Here is a 23,591-nt window from a genome sequence, read left to right as displayed (position 1 = left end):
AACAAATGACAAACTGATAGACTAATTGGACAAATCATTTATTTTAACTCGTTTTTCTATGTTCTCGGAAACTGTATCCCACCAAAAACATTAAATGTAAAAAAAAAGCCAATCCTCTACGCAATTCCTCCACCGTAAAAAGTTTTGAGATCGCATAGAAGCCAAGTCCTGTTCTACTTTATTTGTAATAATAAATCAATATTTTGTGACTATATCGATAGTTTCGTTCACTTTACAATAATATTGACTTGGCCATGAGCACAATAAACTACAAATATAATACAGCATATCTTGGAGAGGTGAAAGTCAAACATGAAGTTTAATATCACAGAATTAAATACTATTAGTTTATTCAATTGTTACTAAATGACCGACAGTCAGTATCATCCAACATCAATGAAATGCACATGTACTATGGCGCATGTTTAGTCCATGGTGATCTCAAATTCCAATCAGTCCATAATCAGTCCAATCGTAAAATCATGTCCATATAGAATTTATCAATTCAATGGTATTTACACATTATTACAAGGAGCGACTTTTAACTTGTGCTCATGGCCAAGACAGTATTATTGTAATGTGAACAAAACTATTGATATAGTCACAAAATATTGATTTACTATTACAAATAAAGTAGAACAGGACTTGGCTTCTATGCGATCTCAAAACTTTTTACGGTGGAGGAATTGCGTAGAGGATTGGCTTTTTTTTTACATTTAATGTTTTTGGTGGGATCTAATTTATTTTTTGTAGGTCTCTTTCTTCTCTAAGTATATAACAAATTAAATTAACTTACATGCAACTAACTAAATATATAACAAACTAAATATGTACACCTAAAGTAGCACGAAACAATATTTTTTTTTAACCTAAAAAATTTCGAAATTGTCGAATTTTTAATCGAATATCTTTTAGAATAAAAGACATTTATTTCAGAGGTAGATGACGCTATCACATGAAATTATTTGATTTTTTTTTAAGTACTACTTATGATTTAGACCAAGACAACGCCATCTATCGAGCGAGCATGCAGTGTTTATCGCACTGCATTAATATGAAAGATTTTATCATTATTCATTTCATTTAAACCTAGCTTTTTTATTCATATGTTGTATATTTAATACATAATAACAATATACCACTACGTAACAATGAAACAAATAGTAACATTTTGTACATAAATAAATAACAAAGTTATCAATGCAGTCAAAATTCATACACAATGTTCTTGAAAAACCGCAAATATAAATTTGTTTCCTATTTTTTTATTAAGTTTAAGGTTTTTATAATTTTCCCTTTATATGTAGCTAATAACCTATCTTGGTGCCAAATTTGAAGGTTCTAAGTTTGCTAGAAGTACCTTAGACTTTTGATGATCGGTCAGTGAGTGAGTCAGTGACAAAATGGTGTAACTTTGATCGCTCATAACTCGTAAACTATTTATTCAAATGTCTTGTAATTTTGAGACTGAGCTTGTTCTAATACTTACTCTTGGTCATCGAAAACCTAAACTCCTAGCTTTGTTCACATGGAAGATACAGGGGGCTGAAATAGCCGCGAAACGCTTCGAGAAAAGATGGTACGGCCGTGCCCGCTTTGCTAGAGTCTTGGCTGGGGCACTGCCGTGCCCTCAGATTCATACTATTCATTGAGAAAATATAAACATTCAATAAATATAGGTAACCATATATCGGGTGTGTCGTTCACAATCACATTAAATGAAATGCGTTAATATACTGGTTAATGGTATATGTCGATTAACACAAAGAAAAAGAAAAATACGTAAAAAAATATAAAAAAAACTTCAAACAAAGTAAATAGAATAAAAATGTGCGAAAATTAGAACAACATATAAAAGTCAGTCATTACAAACAACTGGAATTCTCCCTTGAAAACTGACAGCTGTCAACTGATCAAAACATTTGATACTCCTAACTTTATCTCTGCTTTACACATGATGTTGTAAATTATAAAAACGAAAAATGACTCCTGTGGTTAAATCACTGATTGGATTAGGTTATATTTTTTACAATTCGGCATAGAATATCATAAAGTATATGCGATAAGATTTAATGTGATTGTGAACGACACACCCTGTAATCCCTGAATGAAATCTATTTCATACCTCCCTTGGTTACTTAGAACTTAGACACGAATAGATAATATATCGTGATCATGCATTTACAATTTCTAAAGATCTTAGGGACCTACCTGTACAGAGTTAGCATCTGATGTTTTAAAAAACAAAGGGTACATAAATAAAGTCTATGAACAATAGAATAATTATAAACAGTTCTGAAGGCTAAATCCAAGTATTACTTAATCTTATTTGAATTCATTTTGCATGTAGTCTCAATCTCTGGCACAATGTCGACATTAATCTTCAAATATTTAACATTAGTTTTCTAAACTTAGGTATAAGTGTAATGCCTACTAATATTATAAATGCGAAAGTAGCTCTGTCTGACTGTCTGTCTGTCTATCTGTCTGTAACACTTTCACGTCTAAACCACTGAACTGATTTTAATAGAATTTGGTACAGAGATAGAGTTGACCTTGGGAAAGAACATAGTAGTTTTTATCCCGGACTGTTGAAGAATTCTCTTGGAAACGCGATATAACTGAACTCTACGCGGGCGAAGCTGCAGGCGGAAGCTAGTATGGACATATTTTTAGAAAGAATAAGAAAAATATGCATTATATTTGAATGCGAGCATATTTCTTAATTTGCAAACATGCATCCGAGCTGTGCCTGCAGCAACTTTATTTTTAAGCTAAACCTCAAAATAAACGTAGCTAAGTATAAGTAGGTATATATATGTACCTATCTAAACCACGCTTGTTTCCTTGCTTTATGTAATAAATGATTAAGTATATTAATGGAATGATAATTAGATTCTATAGATAGCAATTTATTTGAAATAAAAATGCTATAGGAACGACTGATTATTGCAGACTACGTAATGCTGTCTTGTTAACAAATGGGGCAACTTGTTACTGTTGCCTTTGTTTGTTTTAAAGTAGGTACTACCGCGGAGTTTTCCGCCTGACCACTGCACAGTGATTCACTCTAAGGCCATAAATCGAAAAATGTCATCGGCTTATCCCCATTAGATCTACTTACTAAGTGATTAACAAGTTAAGAAGCTTCCGAAAACTCTAAATACCAGTGTCATAAGGTCAACTTATTATTCACTTTTGTGCATCGGAAGTTAGCGCATCTCGAGTCTAATTATCGCAACGTGTGAGTCATCAAAACTTAACACTTTGTTTTTGAGTGTCACTATTCCAAATCAAGTGTTTACGTATGGTGATAGTATGGAGGTCCAAGACCAAGGTATGTACTTCTATTATCAACTACTTTTTTATTTTTTTTAATGCGTTTAATATTTTATTTTATTTTTTTATTGAAGGTAGCGTTTTTGTAGATTTGTTTGGTATACTTTGATTTCATTTGGACCTATAACTTTTTGCTGCTCAGTGCTGCACTTGAGGCAAATGTTTTTCGAATAAAGAGGATGTTCTTATAAAACCATATAAGTTTCATCTGCATCTTTCTGCCCCTTCTTGGGTTAAAGGAGTGTCAAAGTATGCATGTCCATAGTAAAGAAAAAAACTTTATATTTTAAGTCCAGCTTTCATGTTGTTTTAGGTAAAGTTTTCAAATGTTCTGTTTCGAGGACGACTATTTTTGACATTTGGCACTCTAAAGAGGGTAGTCCAAATGAAAAATGCAACATGTCCTGAATACTTTTACAGAAACATCGTGCCTTTCGGATGACATCGAAAATATCAAACTAGAGACTTTAAGTAATAAAATTATGAATGTATGTAAACGAATTTCTCATTATTGAGCAATATCAAATCGTAGTAGGTCTAAGTTTATAGAGAAATATTCAGATTGGCTGAATGTAGTTGAAAATATTGATGTAGAGCGAATTGAGTTACATGTATCTCAGAAGTCTGACAAAGTTGAACCATCAACTTCTTCATTCAGATCCCTTCCTAACAGGTTTACGAAAGTTCCCTGTCAAAAACAAAAGGTGTACTATCAAAAATTGTACTAGATTTGTTATCTGTTTGTAGTAAATACTTTTGAGCTTGAATGTATTGGTATATTTTGTGTTTTGTGTGTATTTGCAAAAAAGGTTGTTCGTGTATTTTTGTTGTTTTATTTTATTCCTTTATGGTTGTTTTTAATATAAATAACCATTATTTATATAGATTTTTCATTAAAAGTCGCAGTATGACATGTTCTAAATTTATCGTCTAAAACAAAATTACTGCGAGACATTTTTACACCTAAATAGTAATGATATATTTTTTAATGAATGTGGATATGTTATAATTTTAATAATTTACACTTCTCTTAACATATTTCAACGTGTAAAATAAATTAATTAAAAGTATTTGTGAGTTTCGTATTTATGGCCGCCTTTGTATGGAGCGTGAATCACTGTGCACTGGTGAATTTCTGCGTTTAAAAACCAACGACGCTATTCAAAGAAAACCCTTTATACTTCGCGTATTTGAAGTCATTAGGGCAAAGCCAGAAAGTGATTTTTTTTCTAAAGAATAAGTCAAAGTATGGTGGTCAGGCTGACGTTTCCCCGATAGTACAAAGGTACTTGTCCTGAGTAAAACGACTTACTCTAACAGCCATTTGTCTGAACAATTACTGCTTTTTTTCCGCTCATGGGAAAGAAAGGGAAAAGAGAGTGCAAATAAATTCAGCTACTGATTGGCGTGAATGATTGGTATATTTACCACATGGATGTAAAAACATTGAAAATGTCTTTATGAATGCAACTGGACCCTCAAGACACAGGCTGTAGCCTAGTTTGAGGGTCATTGCCAAACTTTTACTCTAATTTTTTTTTATGAATAAATAATTTTGAATATTTGAATGTTTGTTCCATAAATAAGTACATGTGTTAGGATAACTTCCAGCTCGTTGAAACTTAGTACCTACCGGTACACATGTAGGTAGGTACCTACTGCTTTTACTTCAGGAGTAATACAGCGTGAATCTTTTTCTCCCTATAATTTAGTTTCATCGTGATTTAAAAGTTTGGTTTAAAAGTTGCACACTGGTATCAAACCTTTAATTTAATATTTGCTGAAACAAGACAACATAGATTCCCCCATTTCACACTGTATCTATTTTGGTAGGTTTTTTTGAAGTTTTGGAAATCTTATCAAAATAGTTAGGTACCTACTTATACATTCAAAGGTAATTCTTGCTCTGAAAAAGGCATAACCTTTTGATTGTAGGTCTGTACTTATAGATAATATTAATAGCTAGGTATTGAAAATCTGGCATATACCTATATATTTTTTAATAATTATTTACTTCTGGAGCAAGGTTCGGCATAAGTACAGCTATCATAATCAATCCAGCTATGTAGGTAAATGGTATTTGCATAGGGGAACTCTTTGGGCAAACTGTTAGCGGCCGACCGAGTTGGCGGCGTATCGGTTTAGTACGCAATTCTATGATTTTGAAATGGAGTGTCCACAGTTTACTAGTTTGAGCTCACTTTGCGCAGACGTAGCGCAAAGTTAGTGGCCGACTCACAGCAAATACAACAAAATCAACAGGGAAATTGATCTGAGTTTGCAGCTAACTCAAATTTCAGTGCGCCACTTTGCGGCTCACTCGCTCGGCTGCTAAAAGTTTGCCCACTGTGGACACAGTTTAATATTCACGATTGACGTATCGATTGCGTGTGATCCTTAAATAAATCTTAAATAATAGTAAAGTTATTTATCGTTACTAAAAACTTTACTGTGATTATTTTTAATTGAAAGCTAATTACTTAGATATCAACGAATACACAAAGAAAAGGGACTAATTGATACATAAATGAATCTCACAAAATAAACTGATCAGTAAGCGTACCTATAACTTACAAGCGAAATTATTTTATTGCAGTTTTTATGGCTTTTCCCGGATATTAATTAAATATTTAATAGTTCTGCGGTTGCTCTTATACCAATATCATATTTCATTGTCTACCTATGTACCTAGCTATTATTTTATAGATGCCTTTAGTGGTTTACAGGGCATCGTTTGTAACTCTTCCTTATATGAATGCAAGCGAGTTTTTTCAACATCTGGAATTAACGCTGCGCTATAATTTATATTATTTATAAAGGTCATAAAAGCGATTGCACACGTAATAGATAACATAGCTGAGCACTAAAAAACTTCCTTATGATATAGGAATGATATCTATCTTAAAGCATGAAAAACGACTATCTATAAATGCAATTATCAGTTATCATTAATAATGTTGTAATTTGTTTGGTAATTAAAGAGTCATTGTACCTGTAGGCAATAAGGCATTGTAGGTTCTCTCAATACGGATGTTTGTTTTTTGACAGTGAAAATCAAGGGAATTAAAGGAATGGGCTTACCTAAGTACTTCATTCGTGTTGACGAAATCTTGACACCAAAATATGTTGTGACTTATGATTTAACTACAGGTAAGTATCAGACTTGACAATATACAAAGTCCAATTAAAGGAACCCCTTAACGGTTGATAGCAGTTTGAGTTTGGGCATATTTTATTCATGTAGATAAGGTATTTCCACCATTAAGGGTTACGACTGCCAATGTGGGTATCACTAGACACTGAAATTGACAAAATAAAACTTTTGTCAGTATTTAGATGATGTTAAAATACACTGATTTCTTACCTACAGGCATTGCATACACTCGCCGTCAGGCCCTCGCCTTAAGTGCACGCTTGTTTGCTTAAAGAGAAAATCCAGTGTTACTCAATCTTTTTCCAAAAATGTTCACCTGCGCTAGTTGTGGTTCTGAGCATACCGACGGCCCGATTTGTGGTGGTTGCAATCAACACTACGACTATCAGTGTGCAGGAGTCACGGAAGTTGGTTACCGAAGACTCGGCGACATTAGGAAGACTGCTTGGCGCTGCCCAAAATGTAAGTCCAGCACATGTCCTTCTCCTCTGGCCGTATCACCCCAGCCCAGCCAGCTCGACAAAATGCAGGAACAGCTCAACAAGATTGCCCTCGATTTAGCCCCATTGGCAGCGTTAGTTGCTGACGTGAAATCCATCAAACTGGAGCTGTCCGGACTCAAGGACTCGATTGAAATGGCACACGACATCATAAACGGCTTCTCCGCAAAGGTAAATTCTCTTGAATCAAAGATCATCACGATGGAAAAGATGGTGGATCAAATACCAATTCTCCAGGACAATATTGAGAAATTAAACCGGGAATCGCGGGATAGAGACCAATGGGCAAGAGCTAATAATGCCGAGATCATAGGTATACCGCAGAAGAAAGATGAGAATCTGTACGATATAGCACAGAAAATCGGAAATCTTTGCAACATCTCTGTACGAAAAGAAGATATAAATTACATTGCACGTGTACCAACTCGCATCCCTAATGTAGATAAACCGATTGTAGTTGCTTTTAACAGTCGCTATATCAAGGAGGAATTTGTGGCTTTGGCGCGCAAAAGTAAATTGCTCAACATTACCAACCTAGGCTTTTCCAAAACTGCCAATTTTTACGTCAATGACCACTTAACACCGACCAATAAGTCACTTCTAAGTAAGGCAAAAGCCCTTGCGAAAGATAATAATTTTAAGTATATTTGGGTGAAACACTGCAAGATCATGGCAAAAGGTTCGGACACTGCACCTACGTTTTTTATAAAATGCGAAAAAGACCTTTTAAAAATTACAAAACATCAGCGATAGTCATTTCACATGTTCTAATAATATTTGTATACAGTTTGAGAACCATATGTAAACCAAACTTACCTTCTAATACTCACCTTTATTTTACGTTTCGAATGAGTCACAACGGATTAGTCGACCAACTAATTGAGTGTAGTTATCTACTGCAGCGCATGCAGTTTTCTATTTGCTCGCGAGTAATATACCGCGGCATATGTGCCATTATTGCTTGCGCCTTTATTGCATGCGCCCGCGTCACTGCGGACTCGAGGCGCTTATCTGTCGAACACTTTTTACTGTTTACCGTCCTTTTAAAAAGTTATAATATAGTTCGTATTTATTCATTTTTGCTTAATTTGCGCATGGTATTTTTTGTACTCACTTTATACTGTGGTTGTGGTGTTGCACTTAAATACTATAATTCGTATTGTTTGTCTAAGTTAACTATTTACTACTTCGGTCTAGGGGCGTATGTTATTATACTATTTATAATTATATTATTAGAATTTTTATCATATCTTTATTTTCTTATCTATAAATATGGCTTCATTTGAGTTATATTATCAAAATACGCGGGGTTTGCGAACAAAGACGCATACGTTCAAACGTAATGTATTCTTAAATTCTTATAAAGTTATTGCGATTACAGAAACCTGGTTGTTGGATAGTATTAGCGACAGTGAACTATTTGGTAGTGAGTATTTAGTTTGGCGTAGGGACAGAGATTATAGTAAAACTAAACAAACCTTGGGCGGTGGTGTGATGTTGGCAGTGCGACGAGAACTATCAGCTGAAGTTCGTTCCGACTGGTCATCATCAGCCGAAGATCTTTGGGTTACAATTACCCTCAAAAAAAAGGACCGCACTGTACATAAACTCAACATTTGTGTTATTTACCTGTGCAAGCAGAATTTGGGGAACTCCTACGAGACGCAGTTACGAAATTTTTCTTCCAGTCTATCACTTATTATAAACTCAAACCCCGACGACTCTTTTATAATACTGGGAGATTTTAACATGCCCAATGTAGAATGGTCAAGTGTAGGCAACTGTTTAAAACCTTCAGGTATAACTGGAGAGTCCCAAACATACTTTTTTGATATTCTTTCCGAGTGTAGCTTAATTCAGTACAACAACTGTTGTAACAAGTCCAAGGGAAGAATTTTAGATTTAGTATTATCAAACGTAGATTTGACTGTTAACGCCTGTCTCAACCCTTTTGTTCCTGAAGATGACCACCATAAATCTCTCGATATTGAACTTGGTCGCCTTTTTGATGTGCCATTAAAATCTAATCCCCGAACGAAACTTTATTATGAGTCAGGGGACTACGATAATATCAATCGGTTATTGAATGAGTACGCCTGGGAAGATAACTTGCATTGTAGTTCGTTAGACGACGCAGTTGATATTTTTTATAACTACCTTCAGAGTTTAATTACTGAGTACATACCTCACAAAACTATTTATCCTTCAAACTACCCCCCATGGTATAACTCAAGTTTAAAAAAGATACTCAAGGAAAAATATAAATACCTTCGTAAATACCGCATTTACGGCAACACGTCAGATTACGATTCTTATATATTACTTCGCACCAGGGCCAAAGCAATTGAGGAAGAATGTTACAAATCTTACATCACTAGAACTGAAGCTTCCATCATAAAAAATCCAAAAATGTTCTGGTCTTTTATAAAAGCGAACAAAAAGGGCACTAATACTCTCCCGTCCAGTATGTCATTTGAAGGTTGTTGCTATAAAACAAATGATGAAATTAGTGATGCTTTCGCTGCGTACTTTCAGTCCAATTTCCTTCCTACTTCAACCCAAAATTCTGCTCCCCACAGTTCCTTTTCTCCTACCGACTCAGCACTAAACATAGGCGAGATTGAAATAAATTCTGACCATCTGCTTACTCTTTTAGAATCTTTGGATCTCACTAAAGGCGCGGGTCCCGACAACATACCACCGCTATTTATTGTCAAGTGTGCCAAAGGTTTAGTTAAGCCTCTAAAGATTATTTTCACGCGTTCTGTTACGGAGGGAATTTTTCCCAGTATATGGAAGTACTCCTACATTACACCGGTTCACAAAAGTGGAATTAAGAGTGCCATCGATAATTATAGACCCATTTCCAAATTATGCCTGTTTGGTAAAATTCTTGAACGAATCATCTACAAGCAAGTTTATAGCACTTTTTCTTCGACATTTATTCCCCAACAACACGGCTTTCTTAAAAATCGCTCGACTAGTACTAACCTTCTGTCCTTTGTCGACTTCGTTACTACAAGTATGGACGATGGGGGGCAGGTGGATTGTATTTTTACCGATTATAGTAAATGTTTCGATCGTATTGACCATACTATCCTTTTGCAAAAAATTTTTCATGCAGGCATTCATGGTAACTTATACCGGTGGATAACATCCTACATAAAGAATCGTTCCCAAGCTGTTGTAGTCAATGGAGTTGTGTCTAAGCGGTATGTAGTCCCCTCAGGAGTTCCCCAGGGATCACTTCTTGGGCCCTTATTATTTAATATCTTCATAAACGACATCCATACGTGCTTTCGAAATTCATTATTTCTACTTTACGCAGACGATATGAAGATCTTTAAATGCATAAACAACCTCGGAGACTGCTATTGCTTGCAGCAAGATCTCGATAGGCTTGAAAATTATTGTCGGTCCAATAATTTAGTACTCAACGTGTCAAAATGTTACTCAATGACATTTACTCGCAAGCCCAACTTCATATCCTACACATATACGCTAAAGAACGACCAGCTAAAGCGAGTAGATTCCATACGGGATTTAGGTGTGATACATGATTCCAAACTTACCTATGAGAAGCACGTAGATCATATAGTAAGTAAAGCTAACAAAGCCATGGGATTCTTAAAAAGGTCTTGTTCCCAGTTTACGGATCTCAAAATAATTAAAATCTTATACTGTTCCTTCGTTCGTAGTTCACTTGAGTACTGTTCGCAGGTCTGGAATCCTATGTATGACATCTATATCTCAAGACTGGAATCTGTTCAGCGAAACTTTACGCGATTCCTGCAGTATAAGTGTAAAACACGCGATCATAATTATGAATTGAGATGCAAAAGATACCATCTACTTCCACTCAAGGCGCGAAGGAATATATCGGATATCTCTTTTCTCGTTAAGTTAACACAATCCTATATCGATGCCCCGCAACTTCTTTCCAAGATTAACTTACGCGTTCCCACTAGATCTTCTAGAACACCCTTCCTTCTTCTTAACGTTCCCCGTTGTTATACTAATTACAGACAGAATTCGTTCTTTATAAGATGCGCAAAGTTCTACAACAGTCTGGTCGACTTTTCTGAACTTGACTTATTCGTTACTAAACCACATGTATTGAATAGATTACTGACTAAACATTGGTTCGATAGCTGTTCTATCTAGTACCAACACTTATTATTGTTACAGTGTAGTAATGTAGTTTTGTCTAAGTTAAGTTTTTCCTTTTTTTTTTTTTTTACATTATTCCTAATTTTGTTTCCTTTTCTCTCTCAAGCATGCTCTTCATAAAAACCTAAATGCGAAAACATGTTATTGGTTAATAGATGCATAATTAGTTATTTTTGTTACCTAGTTGTTAATACTGTATGTTTTCCGATTACAATAAAATAAATAATAAAAATAAAATAAATAAAATAAATTGATTTCTAGAGCCATGTCAAAAGTAGGTAAGTAGTTTTCAGTAAATCTGGAGATTCATAAACATTACTTACCTAATTAACCTTCTACGTACCGTTCTACGTATATTGGTGTCATGTGCAAAACGTAGGTAGGTACCTATTTGTAAGTCTTACCACATCTCTAAAAATATCTCAAGTAAAAGAATCAGAACTATAACTAAAAATGACTTGCACAATTAGGTACCTACACTCTCTTTCTGCATGATTAATTCCAAAGGAACTGTCGTGTGAAAAAGAAAAATATTAGCTAAGTATGTATTTTTATTTAAGGGGAAGATCGAGCAATTCGGGTACCTACTTAGGTAGGTACCTATAATTTAAACTTGCTTTATGCAACCATTTCGTATACAGTAAGAACTTACGAATTATTTTCCAAAATTCGGAAACCAACGCACAATATTGTTGGCGTCCCTCGTTTCGAGGCATGAATAGCGCCACCTATGTAGCGACCTCTAAATCACTTCTGCAATGTCTCCGCGAAACCTCCCCTATTTCAGTTAGTACCGCAGCCTTCCGAACGAAGGTACAGTCGCTAAATCACGTAGGCAGTTGACGAACCTGTCACTTGATGCGCTCTCGACGTACCTACCTATTGTATGATAAGTGCCTTTTAGTGTTGCTCTACTTAGCTATTAGTTTTATCGATATAGGTACGTAGGTAGGTGTAGTTGGTAGTACAATTTAGGTCAACACAAAATATGTAGCCTAATGTTTCACTATTTTATTCATGTAATTAGGTATTTCAGAAGGTAGGCCTTGGTGCTGGAAATAATAACAGACTCTTAATTGAAAGTCTCTGAATTGGCTTTTTAAAATTCTATAGGTGGGTACCTGTACATAGATACGTATTGAAGTTTGATCTTATGTTAAGGAATGGATTCTTTTTTCATATTGTAGATAAGTACCTACCTCGGTCTTATAAATTGATGTTAGTTGATCAGAGTTAACCTAACTACCTAACTATTAATACCTTGGTAAGTAAAGTTCAGATTCGTATGAAGATTCAACAAAATTATTATTTAGGTGACTACTTACCCAGGTCCTTTTAGTGGCATATGTACCTACCTAATTATCAATTGCTCGACAATGATGAGATGCCATCGAATGTTGGTTTAATTTTTGATGATGATGACATACCTGTGTACCTATCTGTCAATCTTACTTTACGAGAGCATCCAAGTAAACATAAAGCTTTACCCAATATCGACGCAGGTGGTAGTCTATAAAGTCGATTCTTAACTCGCGTCGCCTTGTTCGTAAATCTGACGAGGTGAAACAACTTGTCCTCGGCCGAGCCATTTTTTGCCACTAGAGATTTGTTTGCCCGCAGTACAGGGCTGGCGGACTGTCTCGACGGAAACCCATAAACATGATCAAGTCAGGCCGACTCTGCCGCTTTTTTCCAGCGCCCCACCCGGACGTGGGCGGCAAAGAACGAGTGGGCGGATTCATGCGTTGGAGGGGATAGCAAACGCCAATGAAAAGCCTCGTTTACGTCCGGTGTTTTGAAAAGGACAGAAAATTGAAGACGTGGTTGGCGGTCGATACGGAGAACCGCCTTCAAGGCGGGGCTTAATTGGCCGTCTCCTACAGCGGAGGGGCGTCAGGCGTCGTACGCGCGCCAGTCGGTGTTTAACCTCGATCGCGTACAGAAGGTATAGGCCGGTCGCACACGAACACGAGGGCCCCGGCATGCGAAGCGCGCGCGCACCGGCCCGCTGACGCGCAGGAATGGCAGCGCGCCGTGCAGTCGCCGCGCCTATAACCAACTGTGATACAATTAATTAACTTAATTTCATACTAGCAGTAGTAGAAATATTTATAAGCAACTAATACGTCCGTGCTAAAGACTTCGAGAGACAGTGTTTAGTGTGAAGCCGCCCATATGATCGTCCCGATGGCAGCGTATGCGCAATTTGGCTATTCATACCCGCCCGCCTCGCAGGTTAGTACTAACTGTCACTTTTTTACTGCAACATATTAGCATCATGCTCTAGTCCTGTTTAGCCTACCGCTCTTTGCCCATATGTCGGGTGTTGAAGGTCCATGGTTATTTCTTAAGTGTAAACAACCTAACCTACCCATTGTTTATTTAAATATTTATGTCCAGTCAATATTACTACTTCATGAATTAGATTATCGACGAAAAAAATAAGCAGGTGTACCTATAATAATAAATTAGTGTTAACTCTGGTGCATCCGTCACTTTTTAATAATATGAACTACAATTATTAAAAGCATTAGTTTACCTGTACCCTGTAAAGTTTAGTAATATAATTAGGGTATTATTTCAACAAGAACTTATTTACTTATCAAAAGTATATACCTAAAGGTATACCTTAACAAATAACTTTTTAATTTTTTGTCTCCGTTAACTGTTATTCCCACTGCGTTATGCCCCTTAAATGGCACCCAAGCAGTATGACTAAGTACCAACTTAAAAAAAATAATTGGTAATATTTTAATAAAGAAAATTACTAATTCACAAATGCGGAAATCGTTCTGATACAATATAATGAAGACTAGCATTCTTTAGATTATTTGTATGACGAACCTTGTTGATGATTGATAAAATATTGTAATCTGCTGAGCATGGATAAGATTATAGCTAGGCTAGGAAATACCTACTTATTTAAATAATTTAATAACATATTTTTTACATTTCATGTAATAATGTAACTAATGCGAATCTGTCCGTACCATTCATTATTTAATAAGGTAGGTTAGGTTACGTTTTTAAAAATAAGGATAAAAAATCTGGTCATCTAGAATACTTGGGTAACATACCTGTTTATTTACTTACCTTATAAGGTATAGGCACAATATGTTTACCCTAAAACTTGCAGTTATAGTTTAGGCCTACCTATAAACCTAAGAATTATTACACCATCACTCAGTTTCAAAACTTGCAATTAAGATTGATCTTTTGCTTAAAAGAATATACCTACACACAAATTATTTTGTGCACCTAAGATACCTAGGTAGTATCTGTAATGAGTTATACAGCGTGAAACTTCAAATCTACAAAACCTCAGACACCCTAAAGGATTTTTAATTCAATTGCTCAATTTCTAGAAAAAAAGTAATTTAAGTTTCTTTAAAGGTTTTATGAGCTGTTTTATTCCAACTGACAGTTCTGATAATTTCTTGCATCTGTGACGATAGAGACTTCAAGCGACGCTTTATGTTCCTTCGCGCTTGACCTATTAATAAATAGACAGGGCAATATTTTTAAAGATTTTGTTTTAAACTTTAAGCTGTAACTGTATAATTGATGAGCTATCCTTAGGTCTTACCGTTACTAACCCGTTTACCTACAGGCAGGTGCTGTTTTTTTATTGTATTGATTTGATTAACAATTTTGAATTACAATATTATTGCAGAACTGGCAAACCAATAGGTACTTTTGATACAAGAACGTGCTGAGGTAAGTAGGTATAAAAATATTCAAAAAGTTTGCGCATTTTGGTTGTCAGTCGTTACAGACATCTTATCATATCACTTCTCTATTTAACAACAATAAAACAAGAGGTAATACAAACTAGAAATGTTGCATGTTTTTAAATGCAATATTAGCCCTACCACAGTCAACGAAATAGTTAATGTAGGACATATCTAGTTAGTTTTAAGTAATCAGTGTAATAACTTATAAGGAAAATAAACAATAAAAACGTTTAGTCTAACATCATGTTTACAGAAAACTATTTATTGATCTGATAGCTACCTACACAAAGTAATTTGAGACAACTTACTTAATTCCAACTTAACTAAATGAAACTTTAACCACTTACGTAATCTTGCTTAGGTACTTAAAAGAAATTAATGGCCGATTACTTTGTGGACTCCAGTTTTTACCTGCTATTTGTTTTATTGATGATCTATTTCTATGTTAATCTTTACTTGTTCGTCTAGCTATGTATGTAATCAATAATGTTTGACATATATCTTTACGATTATTTAATTAGAAAAGTAACTATCACAAGTGCATAAGTGCTGCGGTGTTTCGAATCAATGAAACTTTTTTATCAAACTTTTTTTTTACCAATAATAGGTTTGGCTTACTTACGTTCTCATTCAAAAATTTAAAGAAAAAAAAATGCCTTGAACTTATTCTTTTGCTATCATCGTATAAACCTATAATGCGTAAATATTCTACAAAGACGTAAGTAATTAATCTATATTATCTATTAAAATCACAGTCACCTCATTCATCGACGTCATTGGCGTCATTGGAGCATAATATTAAAAAAAAAAGATAAACAAATCAGTATTCTTTTAAAACCCACAATGTATAATATTTTGTCAATTCGAGATAATCTCTTGCATCAGGGATATAAACGATAAGCCGCGGTGTCAAAACAAAGGCGCGTTGCAAAGGCTTCTATGCTTTGTAAAAATAGATACAGCCTTGACCAACTAGGGTTTGACGGGGTCGCTGATGTAAAAAACGCGCTCAACTTGTAAGTAATTTGATATTTATCGAATGTTTTTAAGATCATTTGATTATATCAACGACTGAATAATCATTAGAGCCTTTACGCTCCAATTTGTCATGACGAATGGATGTGGTGAAGAAGAAATGTTTCCTAATTTAAATGTTTCAATACACTTGTCCATAGATTCCGGCATAATGTTTATCATGTAAAATACTTATGAAATATAAGTACCTATGTGCGTTTGGTGCAAAGCGCTCAAAATTTCATGAAAGGCATAAAAAAGTATTTTGCTTAGAAAGAAACTAACCAATAAAAGAGAATATCCAAACAAAAGGAGAAAAGTTAAATCTAATTCTATAAGTGTGCATTTCATTTTCTTTGTACATCAGGTGGGCAGTGGTTTTTAGTACTGTAAATTAATTTATGGACAATAAACAAATATGTTGCTACTTCATAAAAAACATGCTGCATGAGCACCTACAAGTTATAAAATAATCACATGCAAATAGTTCGTTTAGTTGTCATTTATGAACGCAGATAGACTTTTTCAAAGTCTGCCTATTACATTTTAAAAAGTACAGGCATGCTTTTTCACAGGTATAAAATATCATCGAAACTAAAATGATGAAACAGGTAATTAGTTGTCCTATTAAATGGGGCTTCTTTAATAATATTCCCAGTCAATAAATAACACACGTTCCGTTATTATCTCCTGACATTTTCATCACCTGTTGACGTTGTAAGCCGTCGGACGGTAGTACTCGAGTACTTAGCCCGAGTAGGCTCAATTAAAAGTATACTTAAAAAGAATATTATCTCTCGAAATAAACAGAGTACGTGTTGATAGTGCTTAAATTTTTGAAGTCAACTTAATGAAAACCGATTATGTTAGGACGTGGTCGCGTAATGTACTTACTTACTATGTAATGTAAGAGTCGATATGCCTAGTCAGCCGGTTTGTAAGCGCAGAAATGTAGTGCAATGCGATCACCATTGAAACTTACAGGCTTACAGCGAGTCATGTTTCATTCAGTATTGGTAGGTAAACAAATTCTTTACTTCACCATTGATATTTTTTCAGTTGATAAGTATTGTGTACACATTTGTTTTTCACAGAAAAGTTAACCTATTTGGTATATTATTGATTGATTATATTGCAACTGTTGAAAGTGTATGCAATTAAAAGAAGTGACATACTTAGTGAAATTGTAGTTGTTAAAGTTATATCGTTTCAAGTAGTTATTTTAAAATGATAAGGATAGATTGAATTCAAAATCAGTTTGACATTGGTATGTTGAGTAGGTACTTATTTGTTTAACATTTTAGAGTTGAGAATTAGAAATGAATGTTGGTAATGAATAGTGATATTACAAAAAGGTAACACTTATCAGCATGTACCAATTTGTTATGTGTTTCATAAATAAGTAGGTTAGTACTTAATGTTTTTTTCAAGAATATTTTAATGTAATTTCAATCAATTAATTTATACAATTTTCATGAATGTTACAATCACACACTTGTAGATACCTAGTCTTTTGGTTACATAGAAGTTACAAATTTAAATAAATTAAAATATGTATGTTTAAGTACCTACTAGCTGTTTTCCTGCGGCTATACCCGCGTCCCGGGACAACCCCTTTTCGTACCACCTAGTTAAAAATAGCCTTCCTATTAAATAGCCTAGTTACTCGGAGTTCGTGTAGCTTAGCCAATAGTGAAATATTTTTTCAACTTTGTTCAGTATTTCAGAGCCTTTAGGGTACAAACCAAAATATGTTTCCTCTTGTATAGAAGCATGGCGACGTTCTGTTAACGGACTAGCTGTTTGATTGAATAGCTACTTTAACAAATTGGCCAAAACATGCTCAATGCGGCACACAATAAAGAGAAAATATACCTTATCTTATTTCTTTATCTCGTAAAATTACCTATCTTAATAAATATGTACCAAATAAATAATTATCAATTTAAGTAGATAAAGCTATCAGTTTTCTGAAAGTTTTTATCGTTTCATTTGGCATTAAACATTTCCGTCTTAATGCAAGTAAGGCTGAAATGCAGAAAGAATACAATGTTGTGAACTGAAAGGAAGAAAAAACGAAACGGGCAACTTCAGATGAAAGCAGTATGAAATATCCTGCGATTAAAGGATAAGGAATAATTGGGGATTTATTTCCTAGCAATTTCCACAGTTTCCACCACGTTCTGAAATAACGATTTAGGTTGAAATTCAAATTAATATCGTACATCTTATAAAATTATCAACAGTTTTCAGTTTTTTCATAATTGAGCGTGCAAAATTACTATGACACTACAAAAAAAATCTTTCATTTAAGTACTAGGCATTTTTTGTATAAATTGTATCTCATTAAAAAAGTAGCTGTCCTTAAAACAACATAACAAGATAATAATCTTATGCTGTTGGCTCGACAGACATATTGACGTTAATAGAAAATGGTAAATATTAAACTAATAATTAATTACAACAATCCCAAAAAGGTGGTGACTTCGATCGCCTAGATAGATAGGATTAAAAGCTATTAACATCTGGTTCTTTGTGCAAACCAGTCTCGCCTTTAATTCTAAAGCAACACGGCGCACATTTACGTGCACTTCTAACCCTTATATTATGTATAAGATTAGAGAGCAAATGTTTTGCTACGTTCAAGTAATGAACGCTATATTTGACACCCTATGCACTGATAGAAAAATGGTCAACAAAAGTAGTTCCGACAGGACAGGGTTCTGTATTAATTTATTATTACAGCTTGCAACGGGATGCCTTTCATTTTATCATCCATTTCCCGTCTTCCCGTTTTTATAATGAATATAAAATAAAACAAGTTCCTAGTGTTTGAATTAGTAGGTATCTGTGTAGGCTTATAAAAAGTAGCCAAAATTCACGTTTACATACTGAAGTAGGTTCAAGCTCTGAAGAATTTCGGAATAGGAAATCACAAGTCTACATAACTTGATAGTTATTAAACTTAACCGTAAAAAAAACTAAACTAAAAAATAGGCTCAGCAATAAAAAACGTTCCAACCAATTGTAAATAGATGACTCGGTGACAGATGAATGGCCGGACGGGTTGATAAACGAGTAATCCCATACGAGGTTCCGTTGTTACCTTTACGGACTCCAAATAATATCAAGATGGCGCCTCTGTGAACAAATAAGATCTGATAATGTTAAGGTGCAGGTAAAATTGACCCTCGGGTTATATTTAGGGTTTTTATTCCTCACACATGTAGAAAAAATTACCCTAATAAAACTTAAATTTTAAGTGCTACGCGTTTAGCGCTTTGGCAACAATTTACATGTAGTGGGCACGAAGCAGATCTAAACTCACGGCGATGGATTAAAAAAGTACTTAATCCGTTTATCTTTGAGGGCGATCGCTGTGCCAGTCAGCTGTTCCGCGCGCTGCCCATCCAGATTTTACGATAGCCTTTTTGATTTCATTAAACGTCAAAGTATATTTTCATTTTATTTTCCCCGGATAATCTGGTGAACAGTGACAGAATAGAGAAACAGTCAAAATGTAGAACCATAATTTACCATAACATTCATGGTGAGCTGTTCTATTTTTACAAAATCATAATATCGCTGATATAAGCAGACTAAGGTTGGCACTGGAAGCCATATAAGTTAACAAAACAGAAACAAGGTAATACCTATGTAGATCGGAGTCAACACTTCTTATGACTATGGAGGAAATATTTTTTATTAGCTTTTAGGTATACGTTTAGGTATACTTTTGCGGTCTAAAGGCTCAGGACTCTTATGTAAAAAAACCATTGTGGTGCTATTGGTACCTACCTACTGTTGTATCGATCTAAAACACCTTATCAAATAAAAATATATCTGGAAAAATATACCTACTTGCATAATTAATTTACAGTTTATTGACTATTCGTGAATTAAAAGCGAATTTGTTCGCAGGTAGAAAGCACCAAGGACCTGTTTGTGTCGCTCGTCACGAGAGCAGAAACGCACATGTGCATTCCCCAGAACAATTTTCCGTCTAATTGACTGAATGCAATTGAGCATTCAAGTTGATTCGATAGCAGTTAATAGTTAATAGCCTCCTGATACGGGTCCCTTACTAGAAAATCAAACAAACCTGAAAGAAAATTGCATTGGGTAACCTGCCGTTTGTAAACACTTTAGCTTTTTAAAAAACGCACGGGTTCTACTTTAGTTTTTTACTTTTTAAGATCCCTTCCTTTTAATTAAAATTGAGTCGTTTCATTTGTTTTAAATCAAAATGTACTGTATAGAAACGTTTGTTTGTGCCTGGAACTTATTTAACTTGGAGAGGTTTTTTAAACAATGTCTTAGTTAGTGAGATAGGTTAGTGAGATAGGTTAGGATTCGATAGACATATATTTGCAGCTTTTTGTTGGTTGTAATAAACAAAATTCTGACATTGAATTCGTATTATTTCATTGTTTTTCAGTAATGGGTACTCCAATTCTTATCCTTTTAGTAAAACAATTTGCCGCTGTTTACTACGGGTTCAGTCACGTTCAGAGGAAACTACTTCCCGCGACTGTGCCTATAAAAAGCCTACAAAAATTTTCAAGCCAAATAACCATCTCAAGTGGTTCAACAATTTTACAGATTAACGAAAAAATTATGTAACTTTACAACTTACATAATTATGTATTTTTCTTATTATTATAGAAAAATACATCTGAACCAATTTATAAAGCTTAAGAGTGAATTGAAAAAAAGCGATTTGAAAAATGATTTCAGTTTTGGATTAGCCCAACTTATTCAGGAAGGTTTATAACGCTTTTCACCTAGGTGCGCGGAGTAGTTTCCACGGAATGCGGTGAAACTGCTGGCACAAGCTAAGTACCTATTGATATAAAAACCACCTTTGTGTAGTTTCAAACGCACATTAACGAGTCACAGCTCTGTAGATATAATATTATTTTATTTGGAAAAGTCCTGGCCGGAGTGATAGTGATAGCGCGCGATAGAACTCTACGCTAAAATGTTTTGCACTAAAACAATGATTGGCTTATTCGCTGGACTGCATGGTATTGACAAACTGTGAGTGATCGGCTTTGGCAGGGCAGGTGTGCCCACTGCTGTTAGTTATACAGATGGATGTCACGCCGATAACAAAGACATCATGCGATTTATCAATCGGGAGAATCTGTGACATACGTATAGGTACGCTAAACACACAAAATGTGTGAAAGTATTAAGCTACACCTTGCAATTTTTTTGAACGTTATTAATGAAGTACTTGAATACATCTCTCATAAGCAGGTTCTTTAAACTCTTCAAGTTTACCAACCATTCGTCTTTTTTCATACGTTTCTTACACCATCTTAAAGTATAAATAAAACAAATATATGTATATGGTAGTCTACATTGCAATTACACATAGGTGTAAGTCTCCTAGTTTGTTGTGGCCATTATAATGCATGAAAATTTCCATTTTAATAGTTCTCTTAATAAGCATTTTGTCCCATACAGTTACGCAAAATAGCTCTCTACACTTTTTTACTGACTGTGAACGCGGTATTGAATTATTTATGTGTAATTACTGCACACTTCATACATGGAATATACAACATGAGCTACATATTTTTTATTATTTATACTTTAAATACAGATGGAACAAATTGCTAATTGTTTAAGACAGTCCTTGTATACATTCATCTTCATGTGCTAGCAATTAATCATGATACGGGTTCTAATTTATGGAGTTTACTAACAATGGGTTGTTATGGTTCAATAACTAATGTAAACCTGTATAAAATTAACGTTCACATGGTACCTCTCTGTTGATTATCTTCTTGGAAAGTACGATGATGTTAATCTTATGAAATATATATGTAGGTACTACATAGATAGGAAAGTGAATCAAAATCAAGTGCAAGTGTAGAAATATTATGACCTCGGTAACAATACAATCACCAAACAGCATAATATCTACCTATTAAGGGTCACATGCGGGCCGCTTGGTGGTGAAATCATAATCATTAATTCACCGGAATTTTGTGCGAACGCCAACGTTGTGCGTAAAGTGGATCCATTTATTTGGAAATCCGGTGGGAGGTCACTGCAAAAGTCCACAATAAAAGCCGGGTCCGGTAGCACAGTTTAATTGAGTCCTCCGACCTCATAATCCGCGCCTCTCGCCCCACCCGCTAAATGTTATTTATAAGCGAAACTCCAAACAGCCGCCGGCCGCCGCACCTACGCCGTGTATAAATTTTAGCCTATTGCACCCCATACTGGCCGGCAGCCATTGGCGTTTCAGCAACGCGTCATTACTTTTACTGTTTTTCTTCGCGCTCGCTCTAAGCTGGTAATTAATTTGCAGCGATTATTGCTATTGCCTTTACGCTTGTTATTAAACTTGTCGATAATTTAAGATGGAACACGAATCTCAAATTGCTGCGTCGCGGCCGATTGCCCTTTCGCATACGCTTAGATTGTGTTTTGTCGGGAATAATTACTCGAAGCGTTTCCATTCGATTTGTTAGCGATGTACAGTGCGCACAACGAGCACCCGCGCCTCCATATCCGTGTAAGTTGCTCACTTTAAATAAAAACAAAAATGTTCATTAACTGCTAACGATTTTCCCGATTTGGTAATTAGGTTATTCATTCCATATTTTTATGGTTGACTTCCAAATTACACTAAACATTATTTAGTTATAAATAAATGTTCCTACGTTTTTACTATATTCTTATTATAATAATGCTCGCCAGTTACGTTATAAGCCTACCGGTTTGAAGTTATTTCGTAAAGGTTAATTTGTGTAAAATTATTTTGTTCAGTAATTGCTGCCGGCTATAAAATATCTAATAGCAGACCTGATGTTATTATTTATTTTTGTAACAAATTATCTAGGCCTTTTTGTTATTTGGCTATTAATCGTAGTGTTATCGCAATTTCATCAAGTGGACGGGCAATTAAACGAAATACCTACCTAGCAGATGACATTTTTATCCGTTACTTCAAGTTGTAAAATAACATTAACATACTTTTACGCTCTGTCGGCTTCGAACGTTGCAGAATTAATGCCCAATGGACGCCGATTGAACATGTGGCGAGTCCATTGCTCGCATGGCAAGAGCCATAAATGAAGTACCCGCCGAGTATTAACTACTGGGAATTTGGCCATCGGAATTATCGGCGCAATCCGCTTGACGATAATTGAATGGAAGCGCGTTAAATAACCATTAATTGTTGTCGCGAGCGCGATTGATATTTATCGGCGGTGCGATCTGTGGGCCCCAAGGTGCGGCCGGTGCATCTCTAATGGCGGCGCGCACACGTCGCGCGTGTGTCACAGCGACGCGTCATTTCGTCGTGTTCCGATAGCCACGCATGCCGCGAACCCGTTTTTCGTGACAACGTGCGTCACGCACGCACCTCATTTCAATTTTACTACAAGAATCGAGCCATTTTATCGCGCCCTACTCCTATCGTTGTTTTCGCGAGAACGCTCATATTCCAGCTTAGTGTACTTCGCTCGACATTCCGACGCCTAGTGTGACACTAGACATTAATACCCACATGACATATTGTATATTACAATGTAGACACATTATACGACGCTATGCTCCGCACAGCGCACCGAGCTCTAGTACATAATATTATTATGTCAGTGCAGTGTAATGTACTCTCGACGACACATTATCGTGATGTAGAAAGGTGTTTGTGCCTTA

General features: G+C 35.2%; 1 protein-coding gene across 2 annotated transcripts in view; it reads left to right on the top strand.

The window, feature by feature from the left end:
• The first annotated feature begins 13,081 nt into the window (after positions 1-13,081).
• LOC124644807 (homeobox protein araucan) overlaps positions 13,082-23,591 on the top strand; it is a 50,122-nt gene continuing 39,612 nt past the window's right edge. For both annotated transcript variants that reach the window (XM_047184393.1, XM_047184392.1), the window contains exon 1: positions 13,082-13,398. In XM_047184393.1, coding sequence (XP_047040349.1) covers positions 13,339-13,398 — 60 coding nt within the window. In that variant the 5' untranslated portion in view covers positions 13,082-13,338. The remainder of the gene's footprint in view (positions 13,399-23,591) is intronic.

The sequence above is a fragment of the Helicoverpa zea genome, chromosome 31 (genome assembly GCF_022581195.2).
Source record: "Helicoverpa zea isolate HzStark_Cry1AcR chromosome 31, ilHelZeax1.1, whole genome shotgun sequence".
Classification (NCBI taxonomy): domain Eukaryota; kingdom Metazoa; phylum Arthropoda; class Insecta; order Lepidoptera; family Noctuidae; genus Helicoverpa; species Helicoverpa zea.
The sequence above is the reverse complement of the archived record's forward strand: the minus strand, read 5'-3'. Positions and strand labels throughout refer to the sequence as shown.